General features: G+C 40.5%; 1 protein-coding gene across 1 annotated transcript in view; it reads right to left on the bottom strand.

The window, feature by feature from the left end:
- The window catches only part of LOC117427084 (contactin-associated protein-like 5), a 400337-nt gene that overhangs the window by 33510 nt on the left and 347211 nt on the right, over positions 1 to 19616 (bottom strand). The window contains exon 21 of the mRNA XM_034045447.3: positions 92 to 179. Coding sequence (XP_033901338.3) covers positions 92 to 179 — 88 coding nt within the window. The remainder of the gene's footprint in view (positions 1 to 91; positions 180 to 19616) is intronic.

Raw genomic sequence — 19616 nt, 5'->3', positions numbered from 1 at the left:
AGTCTCAAATCATGACCTTGGTTTTATTGCTTGATATAAAAATAAAGCAATTGTTGTTTGGCAGAATTAATCTTTATGAAAAATAGCTTACCTGTGACTTTGCCCAAAGTTAGAGATTTGATAGCATTAAACTCTGTGTCTGAGGTAAGGCTGTATTTTGTGTTTACGTTCTGGTCAATCTAAGGGGGTGAAAAAAACAATAGTTAGATGTGAATGCTGCTTTAGATCTACAATTAAATTATACATAACACAGACACAAAAACTGTTTAAATTATAAATTAGCTTCTACAAAGAAATATATGATTATTTTCCTGTATACATCTTAGGCAAATACCATTACCCAATAATTAAGAAAATATCTATAACAAATCCATGAATAATATCACATACAAGTTACTTCCAGATGGGCTGACAGGTGCCTCTATATACCCTCATGATCTGATATTCAAATATTTAGTCCTAAATATCAACCTTAACAAATCCTGGTATGGTGGTTTTCTAGCTATACAGTATGTTAAAAAGAATCAAAAGAGTTGTGTGATATATGGATGAAGGGACAGAAATATGTCTGCAAATGCACCAAATCATATGTCAGTGTTCACACTAGTGCATGGTGTGGTATTGTTAACCATGACGAAAGGGCTTAATTAAAAACAAGAAGGAACCCTTAAAACGATATTAGGCAATTCAGTGGGTCTCATCTTTACTGGTATTCATATTTTCTGCCTGCTGTGGCTCTTGGAAATGCAAGTAAATTTTGTAATTAGGCTTTAGTCTGGCTTAAGGATATGTTGGTTATTTAACCATTACTCAGGCAAGCTTGCCCTTGGGAAATTCCTTGATTACACTGAAACTGTAAACAAAAAGATCTTTACAGGCATGGCTTTACTCTAGGTTCCTGGTCTACTGCTAAACTGACAGATAGATACTCTAAATAAACCAGAAACTTGTTTTAGATATAATGAACTATATTCCCAGCAGCTTATTGATCTTAAGTCAGGTCTTAAAGGACCCCAATAATTCAGCATCAACATGGCTAGGTAACCCATTCCATACCCTCACCACTCTGTGGAACAAGGGACCAGGTGGAGCCTCAACTCTGGGCTGCACACGGGACTCCCCTTGATAGGAGCGTCATAGTTTTCTGCTCCTGGCAGATGTATCACTCTCAGGGAGAGCAGGTGCTTGTGAGCCCACAATAAGATTTTGTAGGCTATGCGATGGAGACGGTCGAGCACAGTCTGCCCTGATGGTTGATGTAAGCCACCATGGTTGTGTTGTCTGTCCTGATCAACATGTGTCTCCTGCACATCCTGGAAGAAACTTTGCAAGGCCAGAAAAACTGCCTGCAGCTCCAGGTCGTTTATGTGTAGCCCCACCCAGGTTTCCAGGTAGTTGGTAGTCTGGGACGGTACCAGCTGGCTTTTTGACAAGTTCACCATCAGGCCGAGCCTGTCGAGGTGAGCGGTCACCAGTTCTGTGTGCGTCATCCAGGTAGTTGAGCACTCTGATGCCTTGTAGCCTCAGAGGGGCCAGGATAGCCTCCATGCACTTTGAAAAGGTGCGAGGGGCTAGAGAAAGGTCAAGGTTGAGAATGGGCCGTAGGCCACCATTCCTTTTTCGGCACCAGGAAGTACCTGGAATAAAACCCTGACTCCAGGTCGGAGGAGTCTATTACCTGAATAGCCCTACAATGAGCGCATCCCTTGCTATACAGCAATTAGTTTTTGCACGCACGCCCCTCTAACCATGGCTGCGCCCACGACCTCACCGGCTTGTAAACACAAACACTTTCAATGCCAACCAAACATTAAAAAAAAACTCACTGATAACCCCCCCCCCCCCCATGCACCCGCAAGTAACATGTACACCCATCACTTGCACCACACACAAAATATCCACCACATCCAAAACTCGATTATCCCCTTTTTTTCCAACCAGGCCCTACATTCGCACAGGCTAAAAGCACCTGGCTCTATTGCAGGTAAGTATAGTGGTAAGTACATTACTAATCATTTTAAAACACATTAATATGTATCACAACCAAATATTATGTATAAAATTTAATTCTGTTTGTTAACCAGGCATGGGGACAGTAAACAGTGATGAATGCATAGCTGGAATACACTCATATCACAAGTATTAATACTACTCTGATTTGTTAATTTCAAACTGAATGAGTCTGTGTGATCTTCTTAATAATTTGTCTGGAAATATATATATATATACACACTGAGTGTACAAAACATTAGGAACACCTGCTCTTTCCATGAAATAGACAAGGTGAATCCAGGTGAAAGCAATGATCCCTTATTGATGTAACCTGTTAAATCCACTTCAATCAGTGTAGATGAAGGGGAGACAGGTTAAAGAAGGATTTTTATGCCTTGAGACAATTGAGACATGGATTGTGTATGTGTGCCATTCAGAGGGTAAATGGGCAAGACAAAAGATTTACAGTAAGTGCCTTTGAACAGGGTATGGTAGTAGGTGCCAGGCGCGTGTTAAGAACTGCAATGCTGCTGGGTTTTTCACGCACAACAGTTTCCAGTGTGCGAAAGTATTCGGCCCCCTTGAACTTTGCGACCTTTTGCCACATTTCAGGCTTCAAACATAAAGATATGAAACTGTAATTTTTTGTGAAGAATCAACAACAAGTGGGACACAATCATGAAGTGGAACGAAATTTATTGGATATTTCAAACTTTTTTAACAAATAAAAAACTGAAAAATTGGGCGTGCAAAATTATTCAGCCCCCTTAAGTTAATACTTTGTAGCGCCACCTTTTGCTGCGATTACAGCTGTAAGTCGCTTGGGGTATGTCTCTATCAGTTTTGCACATCGAGAGACTGAAATTTTTGCCCATTCCTCCTTGCAAAACAGCTCGAGCTCAGTGAGGTTGGATGGAGAGCATTTGTGAACAGCAGTTTTCAGTTCTTTCCACAGATTCTCGATTGGATTCAGGTCTGGACTTTGACTTGGCCATTCTAACACCTGGATATGTTTATTTGTGAACCATTCCATTGTAGATTTTGCTTTATGTTTTGGATCATTGTCTTGTTGGAAGACAAATCTCCGTCCCAGTCTCAGGTCTTTTGCAGACTCCATCAGGTTTTCTTCCAGAATGGTCCTGTATTTGGCTCCATCCATCTTCCCATCAATTTTAACCATCTTCCCTGTCCCTGCTGAAGAAAAGCAGGCCCAAACCATGATGCTGCCACCACCATGTTTGACAGTGGGGATGGTGTGTTCAGGGTGATGAGCTATGTTGCTTTTACGCCAAACATAACGTTTTGCATTGTTGCCAAAAAGTTCGATTTTGGTTTCATCTGACCAGAGCACCTTCTTCCACATGTTTGGTGTGTCTCCCAGGTGGCTTGTGGCAAACTGTAAACGACACTTTTTATGGATATCTTTAAGAAATGGCTTTCTTCTTGCCACTCTTCCATAAAGGCCAGATTTGTGCAGTGTACGACTGATTGTTGTCCTATGGACAGAGTCTCCCACCTCAGCTGTAGATCTCTGCAGTTCATCCAGAGTGATCATGGGCCTCTTGGCTGCATCTCTGATCAGTCTTCTCCTTGTATGAGCTGAAAGTTTAGAGGGACGGCCAGGTCTTGGTAGATTTGCAGTGGTCTGATACTCCTTCCATTTCAATATTATCGCTTGCACAGTGCTCCTTGGGATGTTTAAAGCTTGGGAAATCTTTTTGTATCCAAATCCGGCTTTAAACTTCTCCACAACAGTATCTCGGACCTGCCTGGTGTGTTCCTTGTTCTTCATGATGCTCTATGCGCTTTAAACGGACCTCTGAGACTATCACAGTGCAGGTGCATTTATACGGAGACTTGATTGCACACAGGTGGATTCTATTTATCATCATTAGTCATTTAGGTCAACATTGGATCATTCAGAGATCCTCACCTAACTTCTGGAGAGAGTTTGCTGCACTGAAAGTAAAGGGGCTGAATAATTTTGCACGCCCAATTTTTCAGTTTTTTATTTGTTATCTTAGATATGAAAGAGAGTCTGTTTCTTTGTAGAAGATTGTAGTATTGATGATACAATTAGAAACCGTGATGGTAATGTCTAAGAAAGAAATTTGTTTAGAAATGTTCCATGTATACTTTAGAGCTGGATGAAACAATAAAATGTATGAAATCCATTAAATCTTCATTGGTGTTATCGGAGATGCCAAATATGTCGTCAATGTATCTAAGATATAACATTTGGTGTATGTCCCTTGTACTGTTGAAAAACTTTATTTTCGATCCATCCCATAAAAAAGACAGGCATAAGAGGATCATTTTGGTACACAGTAGTTTTCCTTTTTCTCAAACTTTATATATATATATATATATACACACATATATATACAAATACATATATATATATATATATATATATATATATATATATATATATATATATATATATACATACACACACATATATACATATACATATACATACATATATATATATATATATATATATATATATATATATATATATACACACACATATATATATATATACACACACACATATATATATATATATATATATATAAAGTTTATGGAATCTGACACTCTTTAAAAACATGTACGAGTCAACGTGTACTGTGTTATTCTGTCGCATATTCCTGACTCAAGAAAGCACACAGTGTTGTACTGTGCCATACTACTCAAGCAATGGAAGCACAACGGACAGCTTCTAAAGGCTTGATTTCTGAATTGAGTGGTTTTTAAAAATGACCCTGAGCTACAAAGGTAGAAATTACAGTTTCATTTCTAAAATGGCTACCCCGACTGTCCTGTTGGGTGACTTCAACATCCATCTCTCCAACCCCAGCCACTCTGCTGGATTCCTCCCTCTCCTCACTCCTTCGACTTCTGTCTCTCTCCGTCCCCTCCTACCCACAAAGCTGGCCGTCAACTGGACCTCACCTTCTCCAGGGCCTGCTGCCCCTCCACCCTCTCTGTCACCCCCCTGGACCTCTCTGATCACTATTTCATCTCTTTTTCTCTGTCTCTCCCCCCTCTCCCTGCTCCTCCTACCCCCACTGTCACCTCTCGCCGTAACCTCAGCTCTCTCTCCCCCTCTGTCCTTGCCTCCACTGCTCTCTCTCACCTCCCTCCTATCGACTCCTTTTCACAACTCTCCGTAGACTCTGCTACCTCCACCCTCTTCTCCTCACTCACCTCCTCCCTCGACTCCCTCTGTCCCCTCACCTCCCGTCCTGCTCGCCCCTCCCCTCCCCATCCCTGGCTCTCCTCTGCGCTCCGCTCGGCAAGAATCACACTGCGATCTGAACCAAACTCCCTGCTGCCCTAGACCTTTACCGCACTCTCCTCTCCTCCTTCTCCTCTACTCTCTCCTCTGCTAAATGTGCTTATTTCCAATCTGTAATCCAAGCCTCCACTAACAACCCACGTAAACTATTCTCTACCTTCTCCTCCCTCCTTAACCCTCCCCCCTCCTCCTCCCTCCTCTATCTCCCATGATGACTTTGCCTCCTTCTTCTCTTCTAAAATTTCAGATATCCGCAAACTCTTTAACACCTCTCCCTCCCCCGCACCCCCTCCCGCTCCAATTCCTACACCCACTGCAACCCCTACTAACTCACCCTCCTTCTCCACCTTCTTGCCCCTCTCAGACTCTGACCTCTCCTCCCTGCTCCAGGGTCACAAACCCACCACGTGTGCCTTGGACCCCCTCCCCACTCACCTCTTTCAAGCTGCTGCTCCTGCTCTACTCCCCTTCATCTCCTCCCTCCTCAACACCTCTCTACTTTCTGGTATCTTCCCCTCTGCCTTCAAAAAAGCCTCGATCACTCCCCTCCTCAAAAAACCTACCCTCGACCCCACCTCCCTCCAGAGCTACCGTCCTGTCTCCCTCCTACCCTTCCTCTCCAAAACCCTCGAGCGGACTGTACACCGCCAGCTCTCTGCTTTCCTGTCCAACCACTCTCTGCTTGACCCTCTCCAATCTGGCTTCTGCTCTGCTCACTCTACTGAAACCGCCCTCCTGTCTGTCACCAACTCACTTAAATGTGCCCGAGCTGCCTCTCTCTCCTCTGTCCTAATTCTCCTCGACCTCTCTGCTGCCTTTGACACTGTTGATCACTCTATTCTACTATCATCTCTTGCTGACCTGGGGATCTCTGGCACTGCTCTGGCCTGGTTCTCCTCCTACCTCTCCAACCGCACTTACCAGGTAACCTGGCGTGGAGCAACCTCCACACCTCACCCTCTCTTAACTGGAGTCCCCCAAGGGTCAGTCTTGGGTCCTCTCCTGTTCTCTCTCTACACCCGCTCCCTGGGCCCCCTCATCGCATCCTATGGTTTCTCATACCATTTCAATGCTGATGATGCTCAGATTTTCCTCTCCTTCCCCACCTCTGACTCCACCATCTCCTCCCGTATCTCTACCTGTCTGTCTGCTATTTCCTCCTGGATGCACTCGCATCACCTCAAACTCAACCTCTCTAAATCTGACCTCCTTTTCTTTCCCTCCTCCTCCCCCTCCTCTGATCTCTCCATCTCTGTTCCTCTGGAATCTACCACACTCTCTCCCTCTTCCTCAGCTAAGAACCTTGGAGTCACCCTGGACCCCTGCCTCTCTTATTCCCAGCACATCTCCACTCTGGCACGCACTTGCCGATTCTTCCTGAGCAACATCCGAAGAATCCGACCCTTCCTCACCAACTATGCTACCCAGCTCCTGGTCCAGGCCCTGGTACTCTCCCGTCTAGACTACTGCAACTCCCTCCTGGCTGGCCTCCCTGCGTCCGCCACCCGTCCGCTCCAGCTCATCCAGAACTCTGCTGCCCGCCTAGTGTTCTCTCTGCCTCGCTTCGCCCACGCTACTCCACTACTCCGCTCGCTCCACTGGCTCCCGATCACCGCTCGCATCCAGTTCAAGACTCTTGTACTAGCCTACAGATGCCTTGACCAGTCTGCACCCAGCTACCTCCAGACCCTCATCTCTCCCTACACCCCCACTCGACCTCTCCGCTCCGCCTGCACTAGAAGACTAGCTCTACCACCGCTACGCTCCCCTGCCTCCAAAACCCGCTCCTTCTCCACCCTTGCTCCGCAGTGGTGGAATGACCTTCCTACAGATGTCAGGACTGCCCAGTCCCTGACCACATTCCGGCGCCTCCTTAAGACTCACCTCTTCAAAGAGCACCTGTAGAACTCCTCTGTTTGTATCCTGGGACACTATCACCCTTCATGTAAATGTGCTTTATTTTGCTCTTATCAGCCCCTATTTTACTGCATTTAATCCTGTACTTCAGAATACTGTAATCTGCCAAGTGTTTAACCTGTAGTACTTTGTATTTAATCACATCCTGATGTAACTATCACTATTTAATCATATCCTGATGTAACTATCACTATTACCTGCTGTATTATTGAACTGTGGTTTGTCAAACTTGTACTTTACTTGAACAAAGGTTATTGTATTTCTTGCTCTTATTGTATTACTTGTATTGTAACGCTTGAAATGTTTTTGCTTACGATTGTAAGTCGCCCTGGATAAGGGCGTCTGCTAAGAAATAAATAATAATAATAATAATAATAAAAGTAGCCTCATAGTTAAAAAAAAATACATAAGGCAGTTAGCAGATTAAAGAATGATCTAAACAGAAACAGCAATAGAGAATTATACAGATCACATAGAATATGGTATTTAACAATTAAAGAAATATATTCTTCTACAAAGTAGACCTTTGAGGAAGTTCATTTATCACTGTGTAGATTTACTGGTGTGACCTTTACCATAAGTAATGTTGAATTTATTAATTTATAGATTTTGTGTATTCCTCTTGAATCACAATAATTCACTTAGTTTTCTCTATTACTTTTTTTTCTCTGATGTCAAAGTTCAATAAACATCCACATTAGAGACTATGGAGTAGATGTACTGAGATGGGTCAGTCGCAGTGCATACTGTACATACCGCAGTTTGCATTTTCGTTGAGACAATTAGCGAAATATACATTTTCTCATATGTACCACGAGTAAATATGTTAATTAAAAAATCAACAATATACTAATTTTAATATTTGTTGCATCTTCTTGGCAAGATCTCTAGCATTGCGTGCAACACTGTTCAAATAAATAGCAGGAATCGAGTTGTGGTTTGCTGCAGCAGAGGGTGCCTGAATTAGAACATCTATGCATGCAAGGGTGCGAAAATCAAAATAACATTGTTTTCGTTAAATGTACATTCTGTACAAATGTGCATTCTGTTCTGTCTTCTTTTACCTATTTTAATACTGCTAAAAATATTTTAAAAAATGAAAGGCAATTTAATCCCATCAGATTCTATAGTGGGGTCCCCAACTTCACCCCCAAAAAGCTTTTTATAATCATACAGTAGCCACTTGCTAAACCAGATATTTATGTCCAACATAAGGAGGTGCGGGTTTAAAAACAATACAATAAAACTGCACACACATACATTTATAGAGCTGAATGCATTTTAAATGTAAATCATTCCGCTGAAATAACACTAATGTGTTTTGGGCAGGCTACACATTACATTATGTACAAATATAAATCTGTACAGTCGGCCTATACAGTATACAGTACAGTAGGAAAATCAAACAAGTACCTAGCACACAAAATAAATCATTATGCTGCCTTGTAGACATTGGTGTACAATGCAAATAAAATATTATTATAAACTGAAATTAAATTATTTTAGCGTTATTTTTAATTATTATTATTATTATTTTTAACTTGGCCTACTAAGTAGCCTAGACAATTAACACAAAATAGATCATGGTCCTATATGGATGCTCAGAATGAGCTTGAGGGGTTAGTGGCACATGTGTGCAGTCTATTGCTCCCAACATGTTGGGGAACCAGAAATATCATAGAAATTTTTTTCAACAAAGCTTGTAAGTACACCCTGCCTTTAGTGAAAATTAGGTACTGTACTTGGGTGTTTGCATTGAGCACAACTGGAAACGCAGAGAAAAAGTGGACTGGGAAATGCGAATGTTTAAAACGTGCTTTCAAAAGTTCTTAACAAATTGATGCAATTGTAAGTTTCGCAATTGCCGGCAGCTTTAGTTCATCTCATTACAGTACTTGAGAACCCTCATCTACACCCTATTTTTGCAAATTTATGCAGGAATTCGCAGAATTACATATTCATCTAAGGCTGAACCACAAAGAAAAACTGCTGCCGCAAAGCATTCCCTAAAAAGTTGCTAATAGCATTGCGCTTGTTTAGTACATTTCACCCTACTCGTTTTCAAATGGTTTGTGACTATTGCGACAGATGCAACACTTTAGTACATCTGCCCCTATGTCTTGTACAAAGTTCGAACAGTCATGGGACACGACACAAATGTATGTGATTTATCGATCAGTCCATACTGCTGTCAGTACCTCCATTATATATATCTGAAACAAAAACACATTGGAAATGTGAAAAAAAGCTAACTGGGCTTGTGATTTTGATGCAAGTTCAATCCGCTTTTATTGTGCCTGAAAAACAAAAGCCAAGTTAGTAGAAACAATTGGGGCAACCTTGACCCCCACCGCTTTTACAGTTGTGCCTATTTGCTTGGTGCTGGGTAATGTTGCCCCCATAGTTTCTTGAAACTTGGCTTGTGTTTTTGATATCTCCATTTTAAATGGCTTGTCCCTTTTTATAACTTGCCATTTTTTCACATTGAAAATGTGTTTTTGTTTCAGATATATACACAATACAACCCCGTTTTTTACAAACCCCAGAAAAGCGAAACCTTTAGTTATCTGAAAGTTGAATGTGTCCCCACGAGCTGTCTGGTTAAGTAGCTTTTTGCCACATGAGCTAATGGCACGTGTACAATGTAGTGCTGTGTCTTTTTAGGACAATAAAACAGCATGGCTAAGCAAAAGAGAACTGTACTAGACATATCTATGGAGAAAAGGTAGTGGATGTTGTACAACAGTTTACGATATACGCCAGGCAAAAGAACAAAATAAGAGATTTTGCTGCATCAATGGAAATTGTCTCGCAAAACAACGCATACATTCAGGGATTCAAAATCGGACTAAGAGCATCCCCCTTTCTGGCACAATTTTAAAGGAGAAAGCAAGGCAATTGAACCAGCAAATGGGTGATGATCCAGGCTTTGCAGCAAGCGAAGGTTGGCTGGACCGTTTTAAATACAGCCATGGAATCCGCCAGCTATCAATTGCTGTTTGAAGCCTATCTTCCGCTTCTGACTCAATTGACCCATTCAGAAAAACTGAAAGAAATTATGCTTCGTGAGGGTCTCACTGAGCAGCAGATTTATAATGCTGACAAAGGTACCTATTGGAAACTGCTCCCGGAGAAAACTCTTGCCGCGGGGTCTGAAATGCATGCCCCTGGATTTAAGAAAAATAAGGAGAGACTGACTGTGCTAGCATATAGCAATGCCACTGGAAGCCACAAACTACCCCTGCTAGCGATTGGCAAATCTCAGAAGCCCTGGTGCTTCAAGCACATAAATATGAACAATCTGCCTGCTTCCATATGGTGTCCCTGTAGTGATGGCTTTCTGCATGAGGTATTAATTATGTTATTAATTAAGTTTTACATTATGTGTGTGTGTTTCTTTTATAGTTAAGTTGTTTTTAATCATTATGTTTAAATTGAGTGTGTATGTGTTTTGTTTCTTGTTATAATATGCAGTATTGTGTAAGTTTCGAGTTCTTTCATTTCCAATCGGCAAAACCAGCTACTATCAGTTTGGCATAGCCTAACACAACTGGAAGTCACAGATAAGTGTCGGAGCTAGACACCAAAAGGCAGGATATTAGCAGAGATAGTGTGAGATGGGGGGAAGGGAACTGAAAGACAAGAGGGATGCACCCTGCTAGGTACAATGTGGTATTCAACCCCCCCTTTTCCCCCGCAGCAGGAATGTGCAATGATAGAGTGGTAACCCCTATCATTGGACAGAAGTAAGACAAATGGGAGTGGAGTCAACAAGTGTTTACAAAGGTATAAATGCCTAACATTGTAAAGTTTCGTCAGTCTTTTCATCTCTTTCGAATTGACTCCATGGATATCCATGCTTTCTAATACAAACATATGCACTGAGCTGTACCGAGGCCTTGTGCAAAGTTAGTTTAAATCTTGTGCTTATATGATTGTATTGGAGGTATACTTTTCTTGTACATAAGTGTTTTTGAATCATATTTTGCCAATGGTTCCAGAATAAACAGATGTTCTTTCAAACTTGGATGTCTGTTTACTTATGTCAAGTCTCTGTATGTTCCATATGGTTACATCATCATTTAAATGTATATTATTAATGTTATTTATTCCAGACCAGACGGAAAATATTGGTCAAGCCCTGAATCTGAGGATGAGCCCATTGCTGTGCCACCACCTCCACCTCCGTCTGTCCTGCTACCTCCTGTAGCTCCAGTGAGGAAGGTTTTATCAATGACTCTCCCCAGGCCTGGTGCACCACAGAGATAAGGCCTCCATGATACACTCCTATGAGGACCTCAACAACAGATCTGCCTGGAACATGTCAGTTATAATTAATTTACTCAAAACTTCAAACACTCAGGGCCCAATTATTTTAATTATATGGTTATGAGAGGTGAGGAAGGCTAGGCTTTATTTTGTTAGGCAGTTTGATTGAGCAGTGATCTTATTTAGACAAAAAATGCTGTCTGTCATCAATTGTGCTACTAGGCTAAAACACATCACTCTTAATATAATTTAGCTATACAGTGCTTTGTATGTTTAAATTGAGGCAGTGTTTTTTTTTCAGAATGTTTTACATAAACTGCAAAATACTTTGTTTTTGCAGCTGTAGAAAGGCATACCATTAAGATGATGGTGGACATAGAGGAAAAGCTTGACCATAACACCAGATTATTAAATCAAATAATAAGTCACACTCAGATGCAGAACAGAGCGGATGTGGATGAAATGCCCGAAGAGGTGACACAGCCTATTGTGGACTTTCCTTCTTTGGAGGCCTTGGAGAAAAGACTAAAAAATAAAAACAGACTGAGTATTGCATTAATGTATTTTATCCAATAATTGGATTGTTATATAAATATTAGACACCCATCAAGGAAGACTTTTTGTGTATATTGAAACTAAAATCTAATATGTCAGAGTGTTGATAGTATGTATAATTGACAGAATGTATTTAGATGGTGCCTTTTTTCTTTTTTTTAATAATATTGAAATTATATGGAAGTTTAAAAGATAAAATGTAAATGTTAAAAGCCTGTCCACTTCTTTAGTTATCAGTGATTATATATATATATATATATATATATATATATATATATATATATATATATATATATATATATATATACACAGACGTGCTCAAATTTGTTGGTACCCTTACAGCTCATTGAAATAATGCTTCATTCCTCCTGAAAAGTGATGAAATTAAAAGCTATTTTATCATGTATACTTGCATGCCTTTGGTATGTCATAGAATAAAGCAAAGAAGCTGTGAAAAGAGATGAATTATTGCTTATTCTACAAAGATATTCTAAAATGGCCAGGACACATTTGTTGGTACCCCTTAGAAAAGATAATAAATAATTGGATTTCAAACTAATTAGTTTCTTTAATTAGTATCACACATGTCTCCAATCTTGTAATCAGTCATTCAGCCTATTTAAATGGAGAAAAGTAGTCACTGTGCTGTTTGGTATCATTGTGTGCACCACACTGAACATGGACCAGAGAAAGCAAAGGAGAGAGTTGTCTGAGGAGATCAGAAAGAAAATAATAGACAAGCATGGTAAAGGTAAAGGCTACAAGACCATCTCCAAGCAGCTTGATGTTCCTGTGAAAACAGTTGCAAATATTATTAAGAAGTTTACGGTCCATGGAACTGTAGCCAACCTCCCTGGGCGCGGCCGCAAGAGGAAAATCGACCCCAGATTGAACAGAAGGATAGTGCGAATGGTAGAAAAAGAACCAAGGATAACTGCCAAAGAGATACAAGCTGAACTCCAAGGTGAAGGTACGTCAGTTTCTGATCGCACCATCCGTCTCTTTTTGAGCGAAAGTGGGCTCCATGGAAGAAGACCCAGGAGGACTCCACTTTTGAAAGAAAAACATAAAAAAGCCAGACTGGAATTTGCTAAAATGCATATTGACAAGCCACAATATTTCTGGGAGAATGTCCTTTGGACAGATGAGTCAAAACTGGAGCTTTTTGGCAAGTCATATCAGCTCTATGTTCACAGACGAAAAAATGAAGCTTTCAAAGAAAAGAACACCATACCTACAGTGAAACATGGAGGAGGCTCAGTTATGTTTTGGGGCTGTTTTGCTGCGCCTGGCACAGGGTGCCTTTAATCTGTGCAGGGCACAATGAAATCTCAAGACTATCAAGGCATTCTGGAGCGAAACGTACTGCCCAGTGTCAGAAAGCTCTGTCTCAGACGCAGGTCATGGGTCCTCCAACAGGATAATGACCCAAAACACACAGCTAAAAGCACCCAAGAATGGATAAGAACAAAACATTGGACTATTCTGAAGTGGCCTTCTATGAGTCCTGATCTGAATCCTATCAAACATCTATGGAAAGAGCTGAAACTTGCAGTCTGGAGAAGGCACCCATCAAACCTGAGACAGCTGGAGCAGTTTACTCAGGAAGAGTGGGCCAAACTACCTGTTAACAGGTGCAGAAGTCTCATTGAGAGCTACAGAAAATGTTTGATTGCAGTGATTGCCTCTAAAGGTTGTGCAACAAAATATTAGGTTAGCAGTCCCATCATTTTTGTCCATGCCATTTTCATTTGTTTTCTTATTTACAATATTATGTTGAATAAAAAATCAAAAGCAAAGTCTGATTTCTATTAAATATGGAATAAACAATGGTGGATGCCAATTACTTTTGTCAGTTTCAAGTTATTTCAGAGAAAATTGTGCATTCTTCGTTTTTTGTGGAGGGGTACCAACAAATTTGAGCACGTCTGTATATATATATATATATATATATATATATATATATATATATATATATATATATATATGCAATCTATATTTTGTATTATTTAATAGTGATCAGTTGTGTTTAGTTTAGCAATTCATATTGCTTTATAAATATGCTTTATAAATGCAACAACCAATGCCCCCGTGTGAAAAAGTAATCGCCCCCTTAGACTCAATAACTGGTTACGCCACCTTTAGCAGCAATAACTGCAACCAAACGCTTCCTGTAGTTATTGATTAGTCTCTCTGTGGCAGGATGGCTTGCAGTGGTGAGGTGTGGTGACGTCACGGACCAGGAAGTAACTGAACCAAAACAATGGATGGGCAGGTGAAACTGAACGCAACGGCGTTCAGCTGATTTTTATTAACTAAATAAACAAAAACAACAGATTTAACCAAACAACAAAACACAATACAAAAAATTTCTTTTGTTCGTGGCATGATGTGCCTCTAGAACCTTGTGTGCTGACAACTTCACTCTGATGGTAAGGGCCAAAGTTAGTCAGATTTATATTGGGCAGGGCTGGCCCAAATCAGGTCTGGTAGTTAACCAAATTACTCAAACAGCTGACCCTAATTATCCCTTTAATTGGGTTGAGTTAACTAGGGTGGGGGGGGGGGGGGGGGGGGGCGATAACTTTTTCACACCTGAAGATTGCATGTTTGATTACCTTGCACACCAAACAAATGAAAGAAGCACCAAACTTTGGTGCCATTTTTTCTCTCAGACTCCCTCTATATACTACTACAACCCACAAAAAAATTTGACCAAATACAATGTGAAAAATGTGCAAAAATACTGAAAATCAGACAGGGGGCAAATACTTTTTCATGGCACTGTGTATATATATATATATATATATACATATATATATATATATATATATATATATATATATATATATATATATATATATATAAGCAATAAGACACAACAGGGTGTTGGTTGTGCAAGAATAATCGCACGCCCAGGGGGTGTAGTAAGGCACAAGGCTGTATGCAGAGTGCCTTTAGCCCCTGGAAGTGCGGTTATTCTAGCACAACCAACACCCTGGAGTGTTTTACTGCGCTTATAAAATGGGTTACTTTTTAGAAATATAGATACATTTTTATTTAAAAATTAATATAGGTTTATTTTTTCCTACATATATTACTATGCTAGGAAAAATAGTTCCAATAAATGTAATAGTTCTAATGAATTTAATAGATAAACAAATTATTTTTAATAATAAATTAAATAAATTCAAATAAATTGAATTATCTGAATATTTTCAGTATTTGTCTCATGAAGTTGACTGTACCAGGGAATGTACAGTTTTTTTTTAATTAAATGGCTGCTTACATAGATGGTGGCACTGTTTGGTGAGTAAGGGAGTTTGTTTCTGCCTTTTGTTTATGAGTTGATGGTACTGCAGAGAGGATGCAACTCCAGGACTTCCTGTCTTTCTCAGCTGGTGCCCAATAGCTTCTTAAACTACCTTAGAAAATGGGTTGGTAGATATCTGTGTCCTGAGTACCGATAACTTAAGTTTGTTTAAGTCTGTTTGGGATACAGCAGGGTGATGTTGTGACTTGTCTTTTTGTTGTCACGTGTAATTTTTCAGGAGAAATGAAGACGCTGTTTGCTCTTTTAAAGTGGTTGTCTGAAAGAGGTTTATAGATCACCCCACTGTGCTTTTGTAGCTGCTAACTGAATACTGTGTGCCAGCTGATGTTATCACTTCAGCAAAGAAACTTCTTAAAACTGTGTTTATTTCAGTCTTAGGTGCAGTTTTCCAATCCACATTATTTTTTGTCTGTGCTGACCAATCATTAAAAACTGACACAGCACAAGCAGTTACTTTTTTAGTATATCAGCAGTACTGAGAGAGAGGTGTCTTGTAGTACTCACGGTTTAATTTTTTTCCTGACCTTTTTTTAAAATTATTACTGTCAGTTCCGTTACCGAACTGTTGCGGTCTAAATCCTCCAGGAATGTGTGGACATTGGGGTCACCAAACAAGTTCAAATTTACATGGAGGAAGTGTATTATTATAGTTTTTATTGGGGGAAAAAATGGTGGCCAATTCAAAATTATTTTTTTTAAACGTTCTTAAATGCTCGGCGCAATAATATTTGTTTGTCAAAAGTCTGAGACTGGTTGTACTGTAATAATTCAATGGCTTGGAATGCCTATCAGCCAATCAGGACGCATATATCTCCCAAACCATTTTTTGATTTTATATATATATATATATATATATATATATATATATATATATATATATATATATATATATATATATACAGTACTGTGCAAAAGTTTTAGGCAGGTGTGAAAAAATGCTGTAAAGTAAGAATGCTTTCAAAAATAGACATGTTAATAGATTATATTTATCAATTAACTAAATGCAAAGTGAGTGAACAGAAGAAAAATCTAAATCAAATCCATATTTGGTGTGACCACCCTTTGCCTTCAAAACAGCATCAATTCTTCTAGGTACACTTGCACAAAGTCAGGGATTTTGTAGGCATATAGTTAGGTGTATGATTAAACAATTATACCAAACAGGTGCTAATGATCATCAATTCAATATGTAGGTTGAAACACAATCATTAACTGAAACAGAAACAGCTGTGTAGGAGGAATAAAACACAGGAACTGGGGTGCAGAAAAATGGCAGCAGGTGCTCTGGACTGATGAGTCAAAATTTGAAATATTTGGCTGTAGCAGAAGGCAGTTTGTTCGCCGAAGGGCTGGAGAGCGGTACACGAATGAATGTCTGCAGGCAACAGTGAAGCATGGTGGAGGTTCCTTGCAAGTTTGGGGCTGCATTTCTGCAAATGGAGTTGGGGATTTGGTCAGAATTAATGGTCTCCTCAATGCTGAGAAGTACAGGCAGATACTTATCCATCATGCAATACCATCAGGGAGGCATCTGATTGGCCCCAAATTTATTCTGCAGCATGACAACGACCCCAAACATACAGCGAAAGTCATTAAGAACTATCTTCAGCGTAATGAAGAACAAGGAGTCGTGGAAGTGATGGTATGGCCCCCACAGAGCCCTGATCTCAACATCATCGAGTCTGTCTGGGATTACATGAGAGAGAAGCAACTGAGGCTGCCTAAATCCACAGAAGAACTGTGGTTAGTTCTCCAAGATGTTTGGGCCAACCTACCTGCCGAGTTCCTTCAAAAACTGTGTGCAAGTGTACCTAGAAGAATTGATGCTGTTTGGAAGGCAAAGGGTGGTCACACCAAATATTGATTTGATGTAGATTTTTCTTCTGTTCACTCACTTTGCATTTAGTTAATTGATAAATATAATCTATTAACATGTCTATTTTTGAAAGCATTCTTACTTTACAGCATTTTTTCACACCTGCCTAAAACTTTTGCACAGTACTGTATACTGTATATATATATATATATATATATATATATATATATATATATATATATATATATGACATCACTAAGCACATGACAAATCTCCCCGAACACTGGCCATACGGACATAACCCTGGGAAATCATAGTCTTTGTGATTCGTAACATGTTCAGTAACTGCAATAGCATTCCCACAATATTTGCTGTCAATGTGTGCTTTATCGAACAACAAAATTCCTTGTACTCAGAAATGTGTAATTCATGTTGAGGTATGTAGTGATGAGTATTAGATTTTTGGAAAGGAGTACCTGAAAACAAATGGAACATGCAATATATCAAACCCTACATGTATGTTAACACTTTCCATTACAGTTAGTACTGTATGGTATATTGTTGACACATGTATGCTGTGGTACACGAAGCAGTGTTTTATGTCTCTTGTAGGTATAACAGCCACGCATTACAATCCACCTCTTGTTTATGTACTTCATTGAGTACCGTTAAATTTTCACAATGGTTAACTGCAGAAACAATTGTACTTAAACATTTAATATCATAATTGGCTTCCAGCATAACAGTAAGCAAGCATTCATAGTCAACTGTAAAGTTTGAAAGAAGAATGGTTAATCACAGTGCGAACATACACATACTGCAGAAAAAGCAGTGACTCCTTTTGCCACATGAAATAATGCAGTTTCATGGGGCGGGAACCAGGGCTGCGAGAGGAAGGGAGTGTTTTGCAACTTAGGATTCGAGGCTCGGCCTCTAGAGCAGGGGAGAGAGAAAAGGATGGGCCGGACTCCAATCGAGAGAGCCTTCCCTATGGAGTCGAGACTGGCCCTATCGGCCTCTAGGCCACTGAAACATAGAGTCCTCTGACTTCTCGGAGAGTTGTTATAAGCTCTGCCTCGCGACCGTGTTTGACCCTCAGCGGACGAAACGGCTCATACGAAGCCTTGACGTAAGGAAGAAAAGAGAATCTAAAAGAACACAAATAATAGTTAGTTACGGGACTCGCGCACTAAGAGTAAGAGGGCCACATCCCAGGAGGGTAAAGGAGGAAGTAAGACAGAGCCTTCTTTCATGAGGCAAGATCAATCACATGAGCTGTGAAAGAATAGTGTGGCCGGTGGTCCCCTCTGACCGCACAAAGAACCTGTGGAGTTACTGGAACTCTAGGTCAGGGAAGTGAGACTCACTATCCCCCCAAAGAATGGACCACAGGCTCCTGCTGAAACCGCACCTGTGAATACAAACAAAGACTGCGTGCCAATGTATAACATAAAAGCAAGAAAAGACAAACATGACAAACAAATATCTAAAGCTAGATGGTTAGTGGGACAGGCTATGTGACTACCATCTGCTCAGCAAAGAAGAAAAAAACCCTTCTATTAGGGGAAAACTTCTGGTGGTCCTGGCAGTGAGGGCGTCCCCACTCCGGGCATGCTAGCTATAGCCTGGTGTGCGGCAGTAATATCGGGTGGTAACAATCGGATGTAGGAGTTGATTGCTGAAGAGGACCAATTCCCCATGGTCTTGATTAGGTGATGGCTGATGCGGGCTCTGTCTGTTGAAGAGGCTGCGCCAATCCTGAAGGAGTTTGTGGTGTAGAATTGGGGAGAAAGACCTGCTCTGGTGATGAGAGCGGAGAGGTAGGAAGAGAACCAGTGTCTAATAATGATGCTTTTGGAGCAATCAATGAAGAGGGGGTCTAAGAAACTGAAAGGTCTTTTAATAGATATGAACTTAGTTAGAGAGGAGAAAGGGCAGATATATTTGGACTAATTGACCTTGGCGGAGTTGGTCTGTCTTGGATGCTTTCAGGAATAGGATGTAATGTAGATCTGGAACTAGAGAAAGGTTGCAGGTGTGGATGCCTATGGCCGGGAAACTGGATGGTATGGGGATTGTGAATTCTGAACTTCTCAACAATCCAAAGAAGGCAGTTAGACATATTGCTTCCATGACGATATGGTCGAATGGATTGAAACATCCTGACCTGAGGATTGATATTAGGGTGTTGAGTATATCGGTGGTTATGGGGAGTCTGGAAGGAGATGCAGGAGGGAGGCTCTTGGAGATTCCTTGGAGCGTTAGACGTACTGCTGGGATGGAGAGAAGGGTCGGCGAGGGGATGGACATGCTGCGGAAGTGGAATTTAATTCCTGATATGTAGGTTTTTATAGAGGTTGGGGATAAATGCAGTGGGTCCCGAGCGTGAACGATGAAAGCCATAATCTAGTTTTCATTAAAAGGAGTGG

The sequence above is a fragment of the Acipenser ruthenus genome, chromosome 11 (assembly GCF_902713425.1).
Source record: "Acipenser ruthenus chromosome 11, fAciRut3.2 maternal haplotype, whole genome shotgun sequence".
NCBI lineage: Eukaryota > Metazoa > Chordata > Actinopteri > Acipenseriformes > Acipenseridae > Acipenser > Acipenser ruthenus.
This window is presented reverse-complemented; position numbering and strand designations above follow the sequence as displayed.